Source organism: Lepidochelys kempii, chromosome 11 (assembly GCF_965140285.1).
Source record: "Lepidochelys kempii isolate rLepKem1 chromosome 11, rLepKem1.hap1, whole genome shotgun sequence".
In the NCBI taxonomy this organism is placed as follows: Eukaryota; Metazoa; Chordata; order Testudines; family Cheloniidae; genus Lepidochelys; species Lepidochelys kempii.
The window spans coordinates 47,754,601-47,769,441 of record NC_136390.1 but is presented as its reverse complement, the minus strand read 5'-3'; the positions used below and the strand labels follow the sequence as shown (position 1 = coordinate 47,769,441).

Sequence of the window (14,841 nt, the reverse complement as noted above, 5' to 3'; positions counted from 1 at the left end):
CTCTTATCTGGTAGAACCTCCTCAATGCCAGTGCCATGGAACATGTGATAATTCATGTTGTTCTCTGGTACCACTTTAGTTCTGGTTTCCTGCTACTAGTGTAACTTCAGTTACCGGCAACTGTTACAGCCCTGGTATTTCACTACCATTTATTACACCATCTATTACACACAGTTCCTTCATCCCAGCTGTGCTCTATGAATCACTTGACTGTTTTTCTATCCTGGTTTTCTAAAAAGGACCACAGGTGGCTTTACTTACATTTAAAATAAATAAATGAATTAAATTAAATAAAGCGTAAGCCACGTTTCTGCTTGTCATTGTAGCATGGTGTCTGATCATTCATTTTCATGATGTTAATATGATCTCTTAGGCAGCCAATAGTTCTTGCTTAAAAGGGCACTGTCAAGTTGTTAAAAACAAAACAACCAAAAACATACTAGTTCAATAAACCCTTAAGAACTGAAAAAGATCCTTACTTATGTTTCTAGTAACACCTGAGGACAATAACCACGCAAATAAATTACGTGCATAATTTTGTTCTTGGCAGGGCTTTGAGTTTGATGAAGCTGGTTGCATAAGCAAAGTTAAAGATAGGCTATTAAAATCTAATGTGCTTTTCACAGTAGTGTTTGATTACTACTTGTATTTCTTTCAGCTTTGACATGGACACAGTTTTAGTATTGTCTATAGTCACTTTCTGATTCTCAGCACTGCAGTGGTTGGGTTGCAAGCATGCGGAGGGGAACGTTTAGTTCTAACCTTGCGGAGAGGGCGCAACCAAGCCTGTTTTCATTGAAAGAAAAATGCATTAACATTTTAAATAATTCATTTTGGTAAAATAACTTTTTTCAAAGTCTGTGTTTTGACCATCATCTACCCTGGCATTCATAACTTAGGTCTGTGTGTGTAATGTCACTCATCCCCCGACTGTGTAAATAACATGCTATGCATTTGAAGGCATGATCCCGTGAGGTGCTGAGTGCCCTCAACTTCCAACTATTTCACTGAGAGTTGAGAGGGCTCAACACCTCTTAGGATTGGATCCTCATCCTCCAGGCTTAGTCGTGTAGGTTGACTACTGCCTCCACACAGAACCCTGCTGAAGCAAACAGGGTTTGTGCAAATCTTGCAGAATCATGGCCTTAGTAAGTAGCTAGTGTTTGAGCCTCATACGGGCACATCCCTACCAAAAAACAGTTAAAGAAATAAAGGTTTAAGAAATATGGTCACTAGACCATGAGAACAAGGACCTGCTTTACCCTGTGATTTGTTACTGTAATATTTAGTTACACATTTAGATAGCCACATTCCTGTCACTATGCTCTGCACTCTGGGGCAGAACTCTTACTTCTGCTCATAATCTGTAAGTCACACATTCACGATTATTTTATAAAGTCTCTGGCATTTTCTCTTCTGGTGGGAGTAACAGCATCTTTTAGAAATATTGCTTTGCAGCATTTGAGTGTAATTTGCGAACTAGTTTTGTAAAAATATCTGCGTTTGAGGTATTTTGAAACACATGCAGTTGTAGCTTTGTTAATTTTTTTCTTCCATTTATTAGTTTTGTTTGCTTACATTGTACAGCGCTGGGATCAGAAACTCCGTCACCCTGGAAAGGGCAGAAATGAGCCTGGACAAAGTGATTCTGCTCAAAAGCCTGGCAAGAACAGTAACCCCCGACAAACACGCAACTAAATGTGAAAAGCTATGTACAAATCAATGGACTCTATATTAAGACTTGCATTGTTGAAGCAGCAAGGGAGAAATTGCACTATTGCACGTTATATTATATTGTTTACTAAAAAAATCATGTTGTAGCTAATTAGTTATTTTCCCTCATTCTGCCTTTTAAGGGGGGGTATAAACCCTAAAAAATTATATTTTATCTCAGTAATAACTGCAGAAAACTGTCCTTATGAGATAAAAATAGGAGGACATTTACTGAAGTTAAGAGATATTGGTGGTTTTATCAGTGGGGCCATGTTGCTTAGAGAAAGATTTCAACATAGGAATGGGATCTGGCCAGACCAGGACCTTTTAAAAAAAAAAAAAAAAAAGTAGGGGTGGAACTTTAACCCAGCTTCTCTGCTCCTGTTCCTTTTTCTCACATGCTTGATCATGGCTGCAGCAACTGGGTTTTTTTAATGTAGAAGTTTTAGTCTGAAATATAATGGCCATATCTATACATAAGTTAAGAATTATATGGCACTTCTGGAAAGACACTGACTGAAGAGCAAAATAAATTGTTCGCAGTGTTAGCGTCAGCAACGTGATAAGGGAAAATTTTGACTGATTGAAAACCAGTTTAAATATTTAGCTCTGCAATTATCTAACAAAAAATACCTAATCAGCATGAAGGAAGAGACTCATGTTAAAAGTTGTGTTCTAATCAGCACAACCCTTCAATTTGCTTACTCTTAAATAAGCCACTGTATAAGTTTAAGTCTAATTTACATCTATCACAACAAAAAACACATGGGATTTAAATGCTTTAATCCTTGTGGGAAACATTGTATAGTTCTGTTAACTCACAACATAATTTACAGTATACTTGCTCTCGTAATGGCAGTTCCTTCCCACCCTCCCCCACATCACGTAGGAGTAGACTGACTTACCAGGCCTGCTTCTCAGTATAGGTCTGCACTTTATCATTTTGATTTTGTGGTGTTATTCTTATTTCTGTGCCTACATAAACAGCAGTGTTTAATGCTCAGTAAAATATGTTTAATAAAAGAATGATAGTTGTCAGAGACCTTATCCTGACTTTTGCACCAAATGAATGTTTAAAATCCGTGATTTGTTATTGTCCACAGTGTATGCCAGCGCAAAAAACAAACACCCACCCTGCATTTTCTTCCTTCAATAGAATTTTTCAGTCAGTGCCAACAATTTGAAATTATCATTTTTTTTTAAAAGTATAATGATGTAAGTAGAATACCAAGCTTCTGAGCTCTGGTGACAGAAAATAAAACACTTATGATGCAAACTGTTACTGCATTTTTAGTTGGAAGTACTGAATTTCTTTTCCCAGGACACCCATATACAGTATCTCGTGGTTGCTGTTCATCCACAGGAAACGACACCAGAGTTTACATAGTTAAACATTACTGAATTTAAATGCAAATAAAGCAGTGAAGATAGAAAATATTTCGAAAGTGTTCATAATAATTTAATGTTTTCATTAATAACCAAAGGTCAAGCTCAGAGCGCCATTGTGCTAGATACCGTGCAAACATAGGTTTTGTATCTTTTAAATAAAATGCAACAGTGCAGATGGGGACTGGATGTCACAGGAGATTAGCAATGGGATGCAAATAGAGCTGGGCAGGAAACAGTTGTGTCATCCCTTGAATATTTGGCTAAAATTAGGACAAAGTGGAAATCTCAAAATATCTAGGAGATGGGGCGGGGGGAGCTTCCCTTTGGGTCTATATGTTGATTTCAATCTTTATCTTCCTTTTTTAGGTTAATTAGCATATATTTCAAAGTGAAAAATCCATTTGAATTGGAAAACTAGAATTTTCCATTTTGAAATTGTCAAAATGAAATGTTTACATAACTTCAAAGTTCCCCCCCAATTTATTTATTTTTTTGATGAGTTGAGATTAGTTAAGACTGAAGCGGAACAGTTTTGGTTTTAACCAGTTAGCATTTTTCAATGGCAACATTGTCAAAAATGTCCTGACTACAATTCTAGATATAGAGCCTTATGTCAAGATATCTGTCAAGATAGCAGATTTCAGTACTAGTAGAGTTGGTTTAAAAATGCCTCCCCTTCCTCCAGAGTTTGTGTTTGGGTGGAAATTTGAATACCAAAACATTTCTACTGAAAATCAGAATATTTCAATTTTTCACTAGCCACGCTAGTGCCTCTTGGGAGTTGTAGTTTAGTTGATGCTCCCTTCCTCCTTTATAGCTTGGTCTCTCTTGCTGGTGCAATATAGGAGAATTAAATCCAGCCCATAGAAGAATAGGGGGACATGAGACAACCGACTACAGCTCTCATGAGGCACTGTGGCAGTATTTCCAAATCAAAATATTTTGGTTTTCAGGAAAAATGTAAATATTCCTTGGAAAGCAGACACTTTTAATGAAAAAATTGTTTAGTCAAAGTTTAGAAGGAAAATGTTCAACCAGCCCTACTATTATGCAATGGCTGTTCAGTGGACTTCATGGAATGAGCATAGAGGTGTGGGGTGACTTCTCACATATGGCATGGAAATCCCTGCACTCTGCCTCTGTATCCTCAGAACTCCATTGCCACAATAAAAGTGGCATTTTGATTTGCTTGGTCTCTTCCCTTTACATACCCCTTCTTGCCCTCCCCATTCCTTCATTCTGAAGGAGGCCAAAGCCACCTCTTTCAAGAGTAATCATGGGGTTGTAGGACTGGAAGGGACCTTGATAGGTCATCTAGTTTAGTCCCATGCACTGAGGCAGGACTAAGTATTATCTAGACTCTCATGAGTGCCTCCTGTCAGCTTGATGAGATGCTGCAATCTTTTCTTGTGGCACCCCCTACAGGTTGTCAACCTCATTAGGCAGGTCTTCAGTGGCTCAGCTCTTTGGCCAAGTCACTCAGTTCTGTGGTTCTCAACCATGTGTAGCCTAGGGGTATGCAGAGTTCTTCCGGGGGTACATCAACACATCTAGATATTTGCCTAGTTTTACAACAGGCTACATAAAAAGCACTAGCAAAGTCAGTACAAACTGAAATTTCATAGACAAGGACTTGTTTATACTGCTCACACTGAAATGTAAGTACAATATTTATATTCCAATTGATATTCTATAATTATATGGTAAAAATGAAAGTAAGCAAGTGATGGGTAATACTGTGTTGTGACATTTTTGTATTTTTAGGTTGGATTTTGTCAGTTTAAGTTAGGTGAAACTTGGGGGTACACAAGACAAATCAAATTCTTGAAAGGGGTATAGTAGCTAGAGAGGTTGAGAACCACTGACTCAGTCAATATGGATGAACCCCTTCCAGGATATTCAAATCCAAAACCAAACATGAGTAAGAGTCTTCCAATCCCTGGCTCAAGCTGGACTCATCCCCTCATTCCTGAGGGTACCTTCTCTCTTCAGCCCCGCTTTGGCTCCTTTAAATAAAGCCCTCTGCTCCAGCTTCTAAAGGAAACTTACCCTATCTCAGGGCATAGAAAACAGTCTTACCAGAACAGGCAGTCTGCACTCACCAGGGCCTTCAGCCCTGTCTCTGGGCCCCTGTCATGGGGTCACTCATCAAACTGGCATCTCCTGCTGGGCGTTTTGGGAATTGGCTCCACCCTAGCAGGTGAGCTCTTGGGGGGTGGCTGCTCTCCCGTCCTCGCCTCTGCCTGCAGGCCTATTACGACTCTTTCCTCTTGGCATCTGCTTTGTAGCACAGCCCTCCGGCTGTGTCACCATCCGGTTCCCCCCTTCCGGTGGACTCCTCCAACAAGAGTCCGGCCACTCCTCGCAGTGGCTTGGCAGTCCCCAGCTGGGCCGCTCCTTCAGTGGCTAGTGGGGGGGCCCCAGGCTGGCCCGCCCACTACTCCGGGCCCCTGCAAACGGCAGCTGCCTGCTAGCTCACTATTGTTATTCCCTAAGCAACTTCCCCACAGCCTCAGTTCCTTCTGCTCCTGCCTCTGGCTCCAGCTCCTTTGCTCTCTTCCCAGGACCTCAAGCCTGTATGTCCTGGCAGCCCTCTAGGAAGCCAGTCTTCTCTCTAGCACTTCCTGTAGCAGACTAACTCACGCTGGTCTGCAGTTTCCTTTTATATGGGCCAGCTGGACCCAAATTGGCTGGTCCAGCCGCTGCCCTAATTGGCTGTTTCCCCTGCAGCCACTCCTTTAGCTGCCTGCAGTTCAGCCTCCCTAGGCTGGTTTTAACACTCTCAGGGCCAGTGTGGGCCCGTCACAGCCCCTTTAAATGTAACCCATTTTCTTGGGGTTTTAAAACTAGCCATATCCCCTTTTCAGGGCTTAGGCCACTCCAGCAGTGGCTGGTGGGGGGACCCAAGCCCGCCCACCCACTATTCTGGGTCCCAACCCAGAGACCCTGTACACAGCAGCCACGTGCTACTTTCTTTACTTGACAGGTTTCAGAGTAACAGCCATGTTAGTCTGTATTTGCAAAAAGAAAAGGAGTACTTGTGGCACCTTAGAGACTAACCAATTTATTTGAGCATGAGCTAGTGAGCTGTAGCTCACGAAAGCTCATGCTCAAATAAATTGGTTAGTCTCTAAGGTGCCACAAGTACTCCTTTTCTTTTTTCTTTACTTGGTTGCTGCTGCATTCCCTGGGCCTCTTCACATCTGTCCATTACTGGCTTAGGGCTAGAGGGCTCAGGTCCTTTTGCTTCCAGGATTAGCAAACAGAGCCCATCACACTCCCTTTGGCCAATACAGTGAACTCCTCAGCCCCTACAATGCCTTTTTTCTGAGCCTGCTGAGCTCTGATTGGCTGCTTCTGTGCAGCTTCGGCTTGCCAACTGTCTAATCACACAAGCCCAAACACCCCTGCCCTGTCTCTTCCCTGAGGCCCCAACCCTGCCCTGCCCTTTCTCCGAGGCTCCGCCCCGCTCACTCCCTCCCCACCCCCTGGTCGCTTGCTCTCCCTCACCCACTTTCACCAACCAGGGGGTTGGGGTGTAGGAGGGGGTGGGGCTCTGGGGTGGGGCTGGGACAAGGGGGTTGGGGTGCAGGGTGCAAGCTCTGGGAGGGAGTTTGAGTGCAGGAGGGGGCTCAGGGCTGGGGAATGGATTGGGGTACAGGAGGGGTGGGTTCTGGGAGGGGACTCAGGGCTGTGGCAGGGGATTGGGGAATGGGAGGGGTACAAGGTGCAGGCTCTGAGAGGGAGTTTGGGTGAAGGAGGGGGCGAGGGTCGTGGGCTTCAGCCGGGTGGCCCTTACTTTGGGCGGCTCCCGGTCGATGGCGCAGCAGGCCTGCCCTGGCCTTGCACTGCTCCCAGAAGGCACCACCCCCATAACTCCCATTGGCCGCAGTTCCCGGCCAGTGGAAGCTGTGGAGTCAGTGCTTGGGGCGGGGACAGCACACGAAGACTGCCTCCCCATGGGCTGCAGGGATGTGCTGGCCACTTCTGGAAGCAACGCGGAGCAAGGACAGTCAGGGAACCTGCCTTAGACCCACTGTGCCACCAGATTTTTAGTGGACTAAAATCTCCCAGTTTGGCTTCAGTAGCTTCCAGGAGGTAGAGCCCGATTCTGGGAGACTCCTGGCGAAACCGGGAGGGTTGGCAACCCTAACAGCCTCTTGAGGCAGGCCTGGCTTCTTCCTGGGGAGAGGTATGATAGAACCATGGGGCCTCAAAGGGCCTGGTATACCCCGTCACACCATCCCTGACAGGTGTTTGTCTAAACTGTTCTTAAAAAACCTCCAGTGATGGAGATTCCATAACTCCCCCTCCCCCCCTATGATTTGTTCCAGTGCTTAAGTTCATAACTGTAAGGGTAGTTTTTCCTAATGTCTAACCTAAATCCCCTTTGCTGCAATTTAAACCCATGAAGTCTTGTCCTGTCCTCAGTGGATGAGGAGAACAGTATATCACTCCTCTTTTATAAGAGCCTTTTATGTACTTAAAGACTATTATGTCCCCACTCAGTTGTCTCTTCTTCAGACTAAACAAACCTAATTTTTTCCATTTTTCCTTGTAGGTCATATTTTCTAGACCTTTAATTATTTTTGTGTTGCTCTCCTCTGGATTTTCTCCAATTTATCCCCATCTTTCCTAAAGCATGGTGCTCAAAACTGGACACAGTATTCCAGTTGAGGCCCTCTCATGCTGAGTAGTCAGCCAAATTTGTTGTCAGTCAAATTATAATTGTTTGAAAATCTTCTCCCGCTATTCCAGCTGTGGTATGGTAGCTATGGTAGCTCTGTGGTAGAGGATAGAGACCCAGATTCAGCTTTTAAGTAATTTTAAATAGAGTAAAAATGTCTATGAAGAGGGGAAGAGCGAAGCAAAGGGGGTAGCTACTAAGAGTTCCATTTTGGGCAGGACTAGATCCAGGTTTTACCACCCAGCTTGTTGTATTCAATCCCTGCTTCTGGCCTGGGCCCCAGCATTTTGTTTGTAAAGGCTTGAAACATCAGCCTTCATTCCGCTACTGGTAGGCATTGTGATGAGCAGGTGGGAGACCATGTTGAGGCTGGGATTGCCTCTAATCGCCTCAGCTGTTCCTTCGAAGTTACTAAAGAGAGCAAGAAGGATCTCTCTCTTCCCCTGGACAGAGCAGGCCTGCTCTTTTTCTCTGGAGCATGCTAGAAGGGGGAAGTAGGCTCCACGGTCCACCTCTCCATCAAAAAGGACATCCAGGTAAGAGGGAGCCTTTTAGGGGTGTGTGGCTATGTGAGAGAAACGATTGTGATCGGGGTCTCAGTAATGATAACTTGAGGATGCTCCCTATTAATTGAGCTGTAATATCTTGGGCTGATGAGCACCTTGGCCGGTGAGTTTATTTAACCCAGGACATGGTTAAGAGTTCCGAAACAGACAGTGTGCACGAGTTTTCTAATTGAATGGAAGTTCTGGTTAGCTAGCAAATCTGAACTAATTAATAGTGCTAACATGGTTTATTTACCTCCAGGACCCAAGTTCTATGTTGTACCTGTACCAATTGAGAATATATAATCAACAGCTGAAAGAGAGCAGGGCCTGCGGTGAAATGTGTGGGTGATATAACATGAAAACCTGAACTTGGGTCTTGCCAGATAGGAAAGTAGCAGTTGATGTTCAGATCTTCTGTTGCAAAGTTTATTAATCTGTGACATTTAAGTCTGCACGTGTGTTCCCTATGGGCCATTCACATCTCTGTGCACAGCCTGAGGAAACAGGCTGTGTGTAGGTGTACTCTCTGGAGACTGCAAGGAGAAGGAATTGTCTCTCTGAGGCTATGGTGCAGCAGTGCAGCCGCTCTGAGGCCCTCACTGTAGCCTCAGAATGGAATTAAATCCCCTTGTGTGCTGTGATTCCCTCCGCTAAGGGGGACTGGCCATCTACATGCTGGGAAGAAGGGATGTGTGATGCAGTCTTTCCTCTTCTCCCTAGACCCTTCCGTAGGGGGTGCAGAAGGAACCCATGCTCAGAAAATGAGCACAGCCTGTGTCAGCTGCCAGCATCCTGCATCCCCTGCAGTGGAATCACTGAGGGTCAGGCATGGCTGTTAGGCCCCTCCTTGGGGTCACGGAGTGGAAATGGGATTTTTCCATAATGATTGGGGGTTTTATTTTAAACTGCTCATTTAAAAATATTACAGCTTTCTGATTACCTTTCAAACTTGAATTTGTTTGGAGGAAATATCTAGATCATCGTACACAAGCACAAACAAGTACAGATGGGCTGAATACGCTGACAAAAATGCATGTGACAGCCAACTTGGACCATATGTTAATTGTGGAGACTGGGGGTATTTCACTGTGTGACACACGTAATTCGGTGCATGGGATGTATCGGATGATTGATTAAAAACCAGGCCTTTCCCACATCTGGCTTTGGTTATTTCAGAAAGCAAATATGCAACTCGAATCTCTGTGGATAATTAGTAGGACATGTTGCTGACCATAAGGGAGCATTTCCTATTACAATTCCACAGATGAGAAGGCAGGAAGAGTAAACACTTTAGCATTGCCATTCACAAGCATGTCATGGTTTCTGGTTTTGACTCATGGTTTTAATAATTCTGTACAGCAAGCACAGCTGTTCAGTGCTGTATACATGAGCAATAAGGTGAAAATAATAGCAGAGCTTCAGTTTAGTCTACGTAATGCTACTCAGATTTAACCCTACTCCCGAGGAAGTCAATAGCAGCGGGGCCAAGTGCCATACATTGAAACACAAGATCCTTTCATAATGCCTGCCTTAACATTAATGGAAATAGCAAATCTCATTAAACTGTAACTGCTCTTTCTCAGAGACATTGGCAGTACAAATTGAAAGACCCAGGGCCTCAGGTTTTCAAACATGTCTCCATTTTGAGTAGGAGAAATATCACTAGGCTGCCAAAAATTAGCCCCACAATATGGGGAAGGTTCTATCACCATTTTAAAAGACAGAGTAAGATTCCAAAGGGAAAGAACATAAAGTTTACTTAGTGAGGTGACCAGGGGCCAGGCTTTTAAAGGATTCTAGTGAGTCAAGCCTGAGGAAATGTCAGCTGAGTAGAAGACTGATGGCAGGGAAGGAAGCCTCCCTACTTTGAGTTATAGCCAGGGCAGATCCAGTGTCTTCTCTGAGGAACCAAGCTGCTAAAGCTCCAACCTTTGGGGAGATGTCATTATGATTATTGACTTACATAACAGCTGTGGTGTGCATGGCACCTTCCAGACCTCTAAGATGCTAAGGCCCCTATCCTGAAGTTTAAATTAGGCAGATAAGGCATAGATGGTAGGAAAGAGGTAGAGAGAGAGAACAGTAAACACAGGGAAAGTAACACAGCTATGTTACTCATAAGCCACAGGAGAGATTTACCAGGCACTCCTGCTTCCCTTCACTCAGAAGATATAATGTAAAAAACATTGATACACAGTTGCCTCATAACCTTCAGTCATACAGCCGTCCTGATGGCCTAAGAAAATAGGGAGAGAGTTGGAACTTCGGGGATCTACTCCCAGTTCCCTTGAAAACTTGCTGTGTAACTTTGGGAAAGATGCTATGCCTGTCTGTGTCCTAGTTATCCACCTGTAAAATGGATATAACCATACTGATTTACCTCCTGAGGGAATTCCATGTCTCTGTAAAGCATTTTACAGTCCTTGGATGTAAGGAATTTATATTCAATGATCATCATTGAAAGGTCACAGTTATTTCTAATTCAAAGTATTAGGGAAAACGAATATTTCAAACACAACTTTGTGCTCACTGTTGGCAAATGTTGACTCTTTAAATGGCAACCACGGTATTGTTAAGTGCAAGACATTGCTATTATTCCTCTCCCTGTAGCTGTGTAATAAATCTATGTGAGAGACACAAAGTAGAAAAATGCAAACACACCTGAAGTACAGCTCCCCTTATTGATAATGAGCACCTGGTCCATACAATTATGCTAGATTCCAGGATGTTCTGAATGTTCACTTGGCCACAGCAATAATGGGGGAAACCAGGAGGTAGTAATGCAAAGAGAAAGTTCATTTTCTGACAATCTTACCCATGATGTCCCTAGCGCAATTTCTACTCTCACTGAAGCCAATGGCAAAAGCCCCTTTGACTTCTGACGGAATAGGATCAGGCCCTGATTCTCAATCTGCTCTTGGCTTGTCTGCCTTTCTCTGAACAAATCCTTTGTCCCGTTCAGGATTCCTGAAGAGAAATGCATTTGTCCTCCCCAGCTGAATTGTAACCTTGCTGGATTTCAGTCCCATTCCTCTGAGCATTGCATTGACTAGTTCATAATTCTTCCCACGCTTCCTAACTGCTGGAGAGCATTCAAGCTATATTCCAGCTATCGAGCCATCTGATATGATGCTTTCCAGATATGTAGTAAATCTCAATTTTCAGCTCACAGTGTAGAATTTAGTACAGATGACAATGTGGATGAACCACGGAAGAAGTGGTTGCTTTCTTCCATGGAAGCATCTATTCTACTATGAAACATGAGAGAGGGAAATTAGAGAGGTGTCCCTCCCCCCCCCCAAGAAGTCCTGACTTCTAATCCTGGTTCTTCCAGTGACTCCCTGTCTAGAGTTGGGTAACTTCCTTAAGCGTTCTGCCTCAGTTTCCCCATCTATAAAATTGTTAATACCTACCGTACTGGGGCGCTGTGTAGATTAATGTTTGTACAGACTTTGTAGTTAAAGCACTAAAGTTTCTACAGCACTTTGACCCTATAAAGGGAGATATACGAGCTAAATATTTTCATCTGCTCAGATTGGAATCTTCCTGAAAAGCCTTTAATTAAAAAACAAAAACAAACAAAAAAAACCCCCACCTCATTTACATTAAGAAGGTCTCGGGTAATGTCCAATCTTTCATTAATTCAGTGTACACTATTGCTTGTGGAACCTTGAAAATCCTAGAAATCGGGAACTGACTATATAATCAGCAGGCCCCTGAGAAGGTAACAGTGAGATCTAGCCATCATCTTTTATCCCAGGTCCCCAAAACTTAAAAGGGTGCCTTTAGCTTATGCTGGCTTTGACCTGACTATTTTATGTCCCTTAGATACCCAACTGCCATAGAATAAATGGGCCAGATCCTCCGTTACACCAAGTTTACACCAGTGAAACTGCTGAAATCAACAGTTACACCAGCAGAAAAATAGTGTAACAGAGTGGAGACTCAGGCCTCACAACATTAATTCCACTCAATGGAAAACCAAACCTCTGAGTTTAAAAATAAATAAATAAATAAAGTCAAAATAATTGTCATATCTTTGAAATTATCAGCAACATTTGTGTCCAAAGGTTTCTGAGGTATACAATATATTGTACAAATGTGTGTATATGTAATATACATAAATAATGACACACACACAAACAAAAGCCCCCCTACATTAAAAGAATGTTAAGGTTGCAAAGTCAAGGACTCCGAAGTTAGGAAATGCCAGAACTAAGTTTGCCTCTGCAAATTTAATGTGCTCCCTTGTGCATATGTATTGTGATGTAGTGTTCATATATACTTTTTCCGTAGGAACTCTGCCTCATTCAGTGCACAGTGAATGAAAAGTCCTCCCACTCCCATTACCTTTCCCAACTGGCTCCCAGTCTCCTTGTCCAGCCAGTCCCAGTCTTCTCCCTAACCAGCTCCTCATCCAGTCTCAGCCTTCTCCACATCCCATTGTCTTCCAATCCTTTCAATCCCCCACCCCCCAGCTTCCAGTCTCCTTGCCCAGCCAGTCCCAGTCTTCTCCCTAACCAGCACCTCATCCAATCTCCGCCTTCTCCACATCCCATTGTCTTCCAATCCTTTCAATCCCCCACCCCACAGCTTCCAGTCTCCTTGCCCAGCCAGCCCTAGTCTTCTCCTCCTGCCAGCTCCCAATCCCAGTCTTTTCCCCACAACCCCAAACTCCTTGTCTTGCCTTGTCATCCACCACCAGGTCAGGTTTTTGTCTTATCTGCATTTGAGCCAGGCCATGTCCCTTTCTACGTTGCCTGGGCACCAGCAGCAGGAACAGTTAGAGCCTAGAGGAGACTGTTTCCCTGCCCTCAGTGGGCCACAGCAGCTGGGAGCAGCAATTGCTGTGGGCAAGAGCAGGCTCAGTGCAGACAGAATCCTCGGGGAATTTACCAGCCACATTCTAACATTTCAGCTGGGCATGTGTGAAGTGAGAATTTTTTCAAAGGCTTGTAAATTGGCCAAATTTGGGTTTTAATTCACAGGTATAGGAAAAGGCACATTCCATACACTATGGCAACCCCCTGCCAAAAATCAAGTCCCTGCTCAACGCATGGAGAGGCTAGAGTTTCTCAGTGAAAAACCTGTAGATATTTTTTAACGTGATTGACCAATTTCCCCCCTCCCTCCCTTAATCTTGTTCTTGGAAATAGCTGAAATATATTTGATGAAACTTTCCAAATATTCCAGCCTATGGTACATGCCCAGCATAGAAAATTTCAGCCCAAATGGTTAAAATCTGGCAAAGTCATAAGCAAGTGAAAGCAGGGCATTATAATAAGAAATGTTGGGGAATCTTAAGTATAGGCGCCTTTGCCAGCTCCTCCTCTAATAAGTAAACATTGGCTGTCATGGTGCCCAGGGTAGTCAATTTCCCTTTGTATGAAAGAAACAGCACAAAATATTTCCATAATACTTGGGAAAAATCAAGGCTTCTAATATATGTGAGATCTTTGAGTCTGCCGGTTGATTTTGAACCCATTATTATTTTAGCACATTAGCTTTCGTTTATAGTTTTACTGTGTGTCACTGGAAGTAGGAACAACAACCTGACTGATCTTTAAGGGTAAAATACACTACTCTTCTTTCAGATAAACTCCTAGTAATATTACTGTAGATGCTGTAAAAATTGTTCCTTATTAACAGGCTTTCAGAATATGCTCATGCATTCCAAATATTTCTGAAATTACCTGGAAAGCAGAGTAAAATATTTTACCCAAAATGCCCCCAAGATCAATCAGATCCTTTCTCCACTTAGATGAACACAGTAAAACTATAAACAAAAGTAAATATCTACATTTCCCTCATCATATGGAGAAAAGCCAATGGACAGACTCAAAGGCTTTTTAATCCTTGAATTTTCATGTTGAATCCACTGTAACCCTCTCTTGTCCATTGTTGGGGGTCTGTTATTTCCTGTAAGAAATTTTGACTCCAGCTAGCTAAAATTCTTTAATCCTTTTTGGCTTTTGATGTCACTTTTTAATGGTTTGCATTTTGCAGTTTTGTAATTAGTAATTTGAGATGCCACTGAAACTTGGCTCACATATATGATTAGTGCTGCATGAGCCCTGCTGGTTCCCCTCATGTGGATTATGCAAAATAAACCCAGTAGCAGACAGGGTTTGCAGAGATTTTCCAGCAAATCCACTCCTGCTGATTGCTTGGTGGTACAGGTTCTTGAGGGGCCTGTATCACTGACAAGGGGCAGGTTCTTCAGTGCTCCAGAGTCTTGTGTAGGATTGCTACAAATTATGGGACCTTGCTCAGAGCATGCAATTGCACAAGGAACAATAGGGTCCTACCTGCCCCCATAGCAAATATCAGAAAAGCAGGCTAGGCTTTCCTGCTTCCCCTAAAGACCCTTATTTATAGTAGTGAGCAAGCTAGTGGCCGTATGGTGATCCCCACAAATTATACAGCAAACATTTCCTCCCTTAATTTTTAAAACATTGTACAAAATACGTACAGTGCCTAGTTTTGATAGAAAGCATTCTAGGT

The 14,841-nt window shown here is 43.2% G+C and overlaps 1 protein-coding gene across 2 annotated transcripts in view; it reads left to right on the top strand.

Annotated features, from left to right (window-relative positions):
* The window catches only part of FRZB (frizzled related protein), a 34,714-nt gene extending 31,714 nt beyond the window's left edge, over positions 1-3,000 (top strand). For both annotated transcript variants that reach the window (XM_073306091.2, XM_073306092.2), the window contains one exon: positions 1,588-3,000. In XM_073306091.2, coding sequence (XP_073162192.1) covers positions 1,588-1,698 — 111 coding nt within the window. In that variant the 3' untranslated portion in view covers positions 1,699-3,000. The remainder of the gene's footprint in view (positions 1-1,587) is intronic.
* The last annotated feature ends 11,841 nt before the right edge of the window (positions 3,001-14,841 follow it).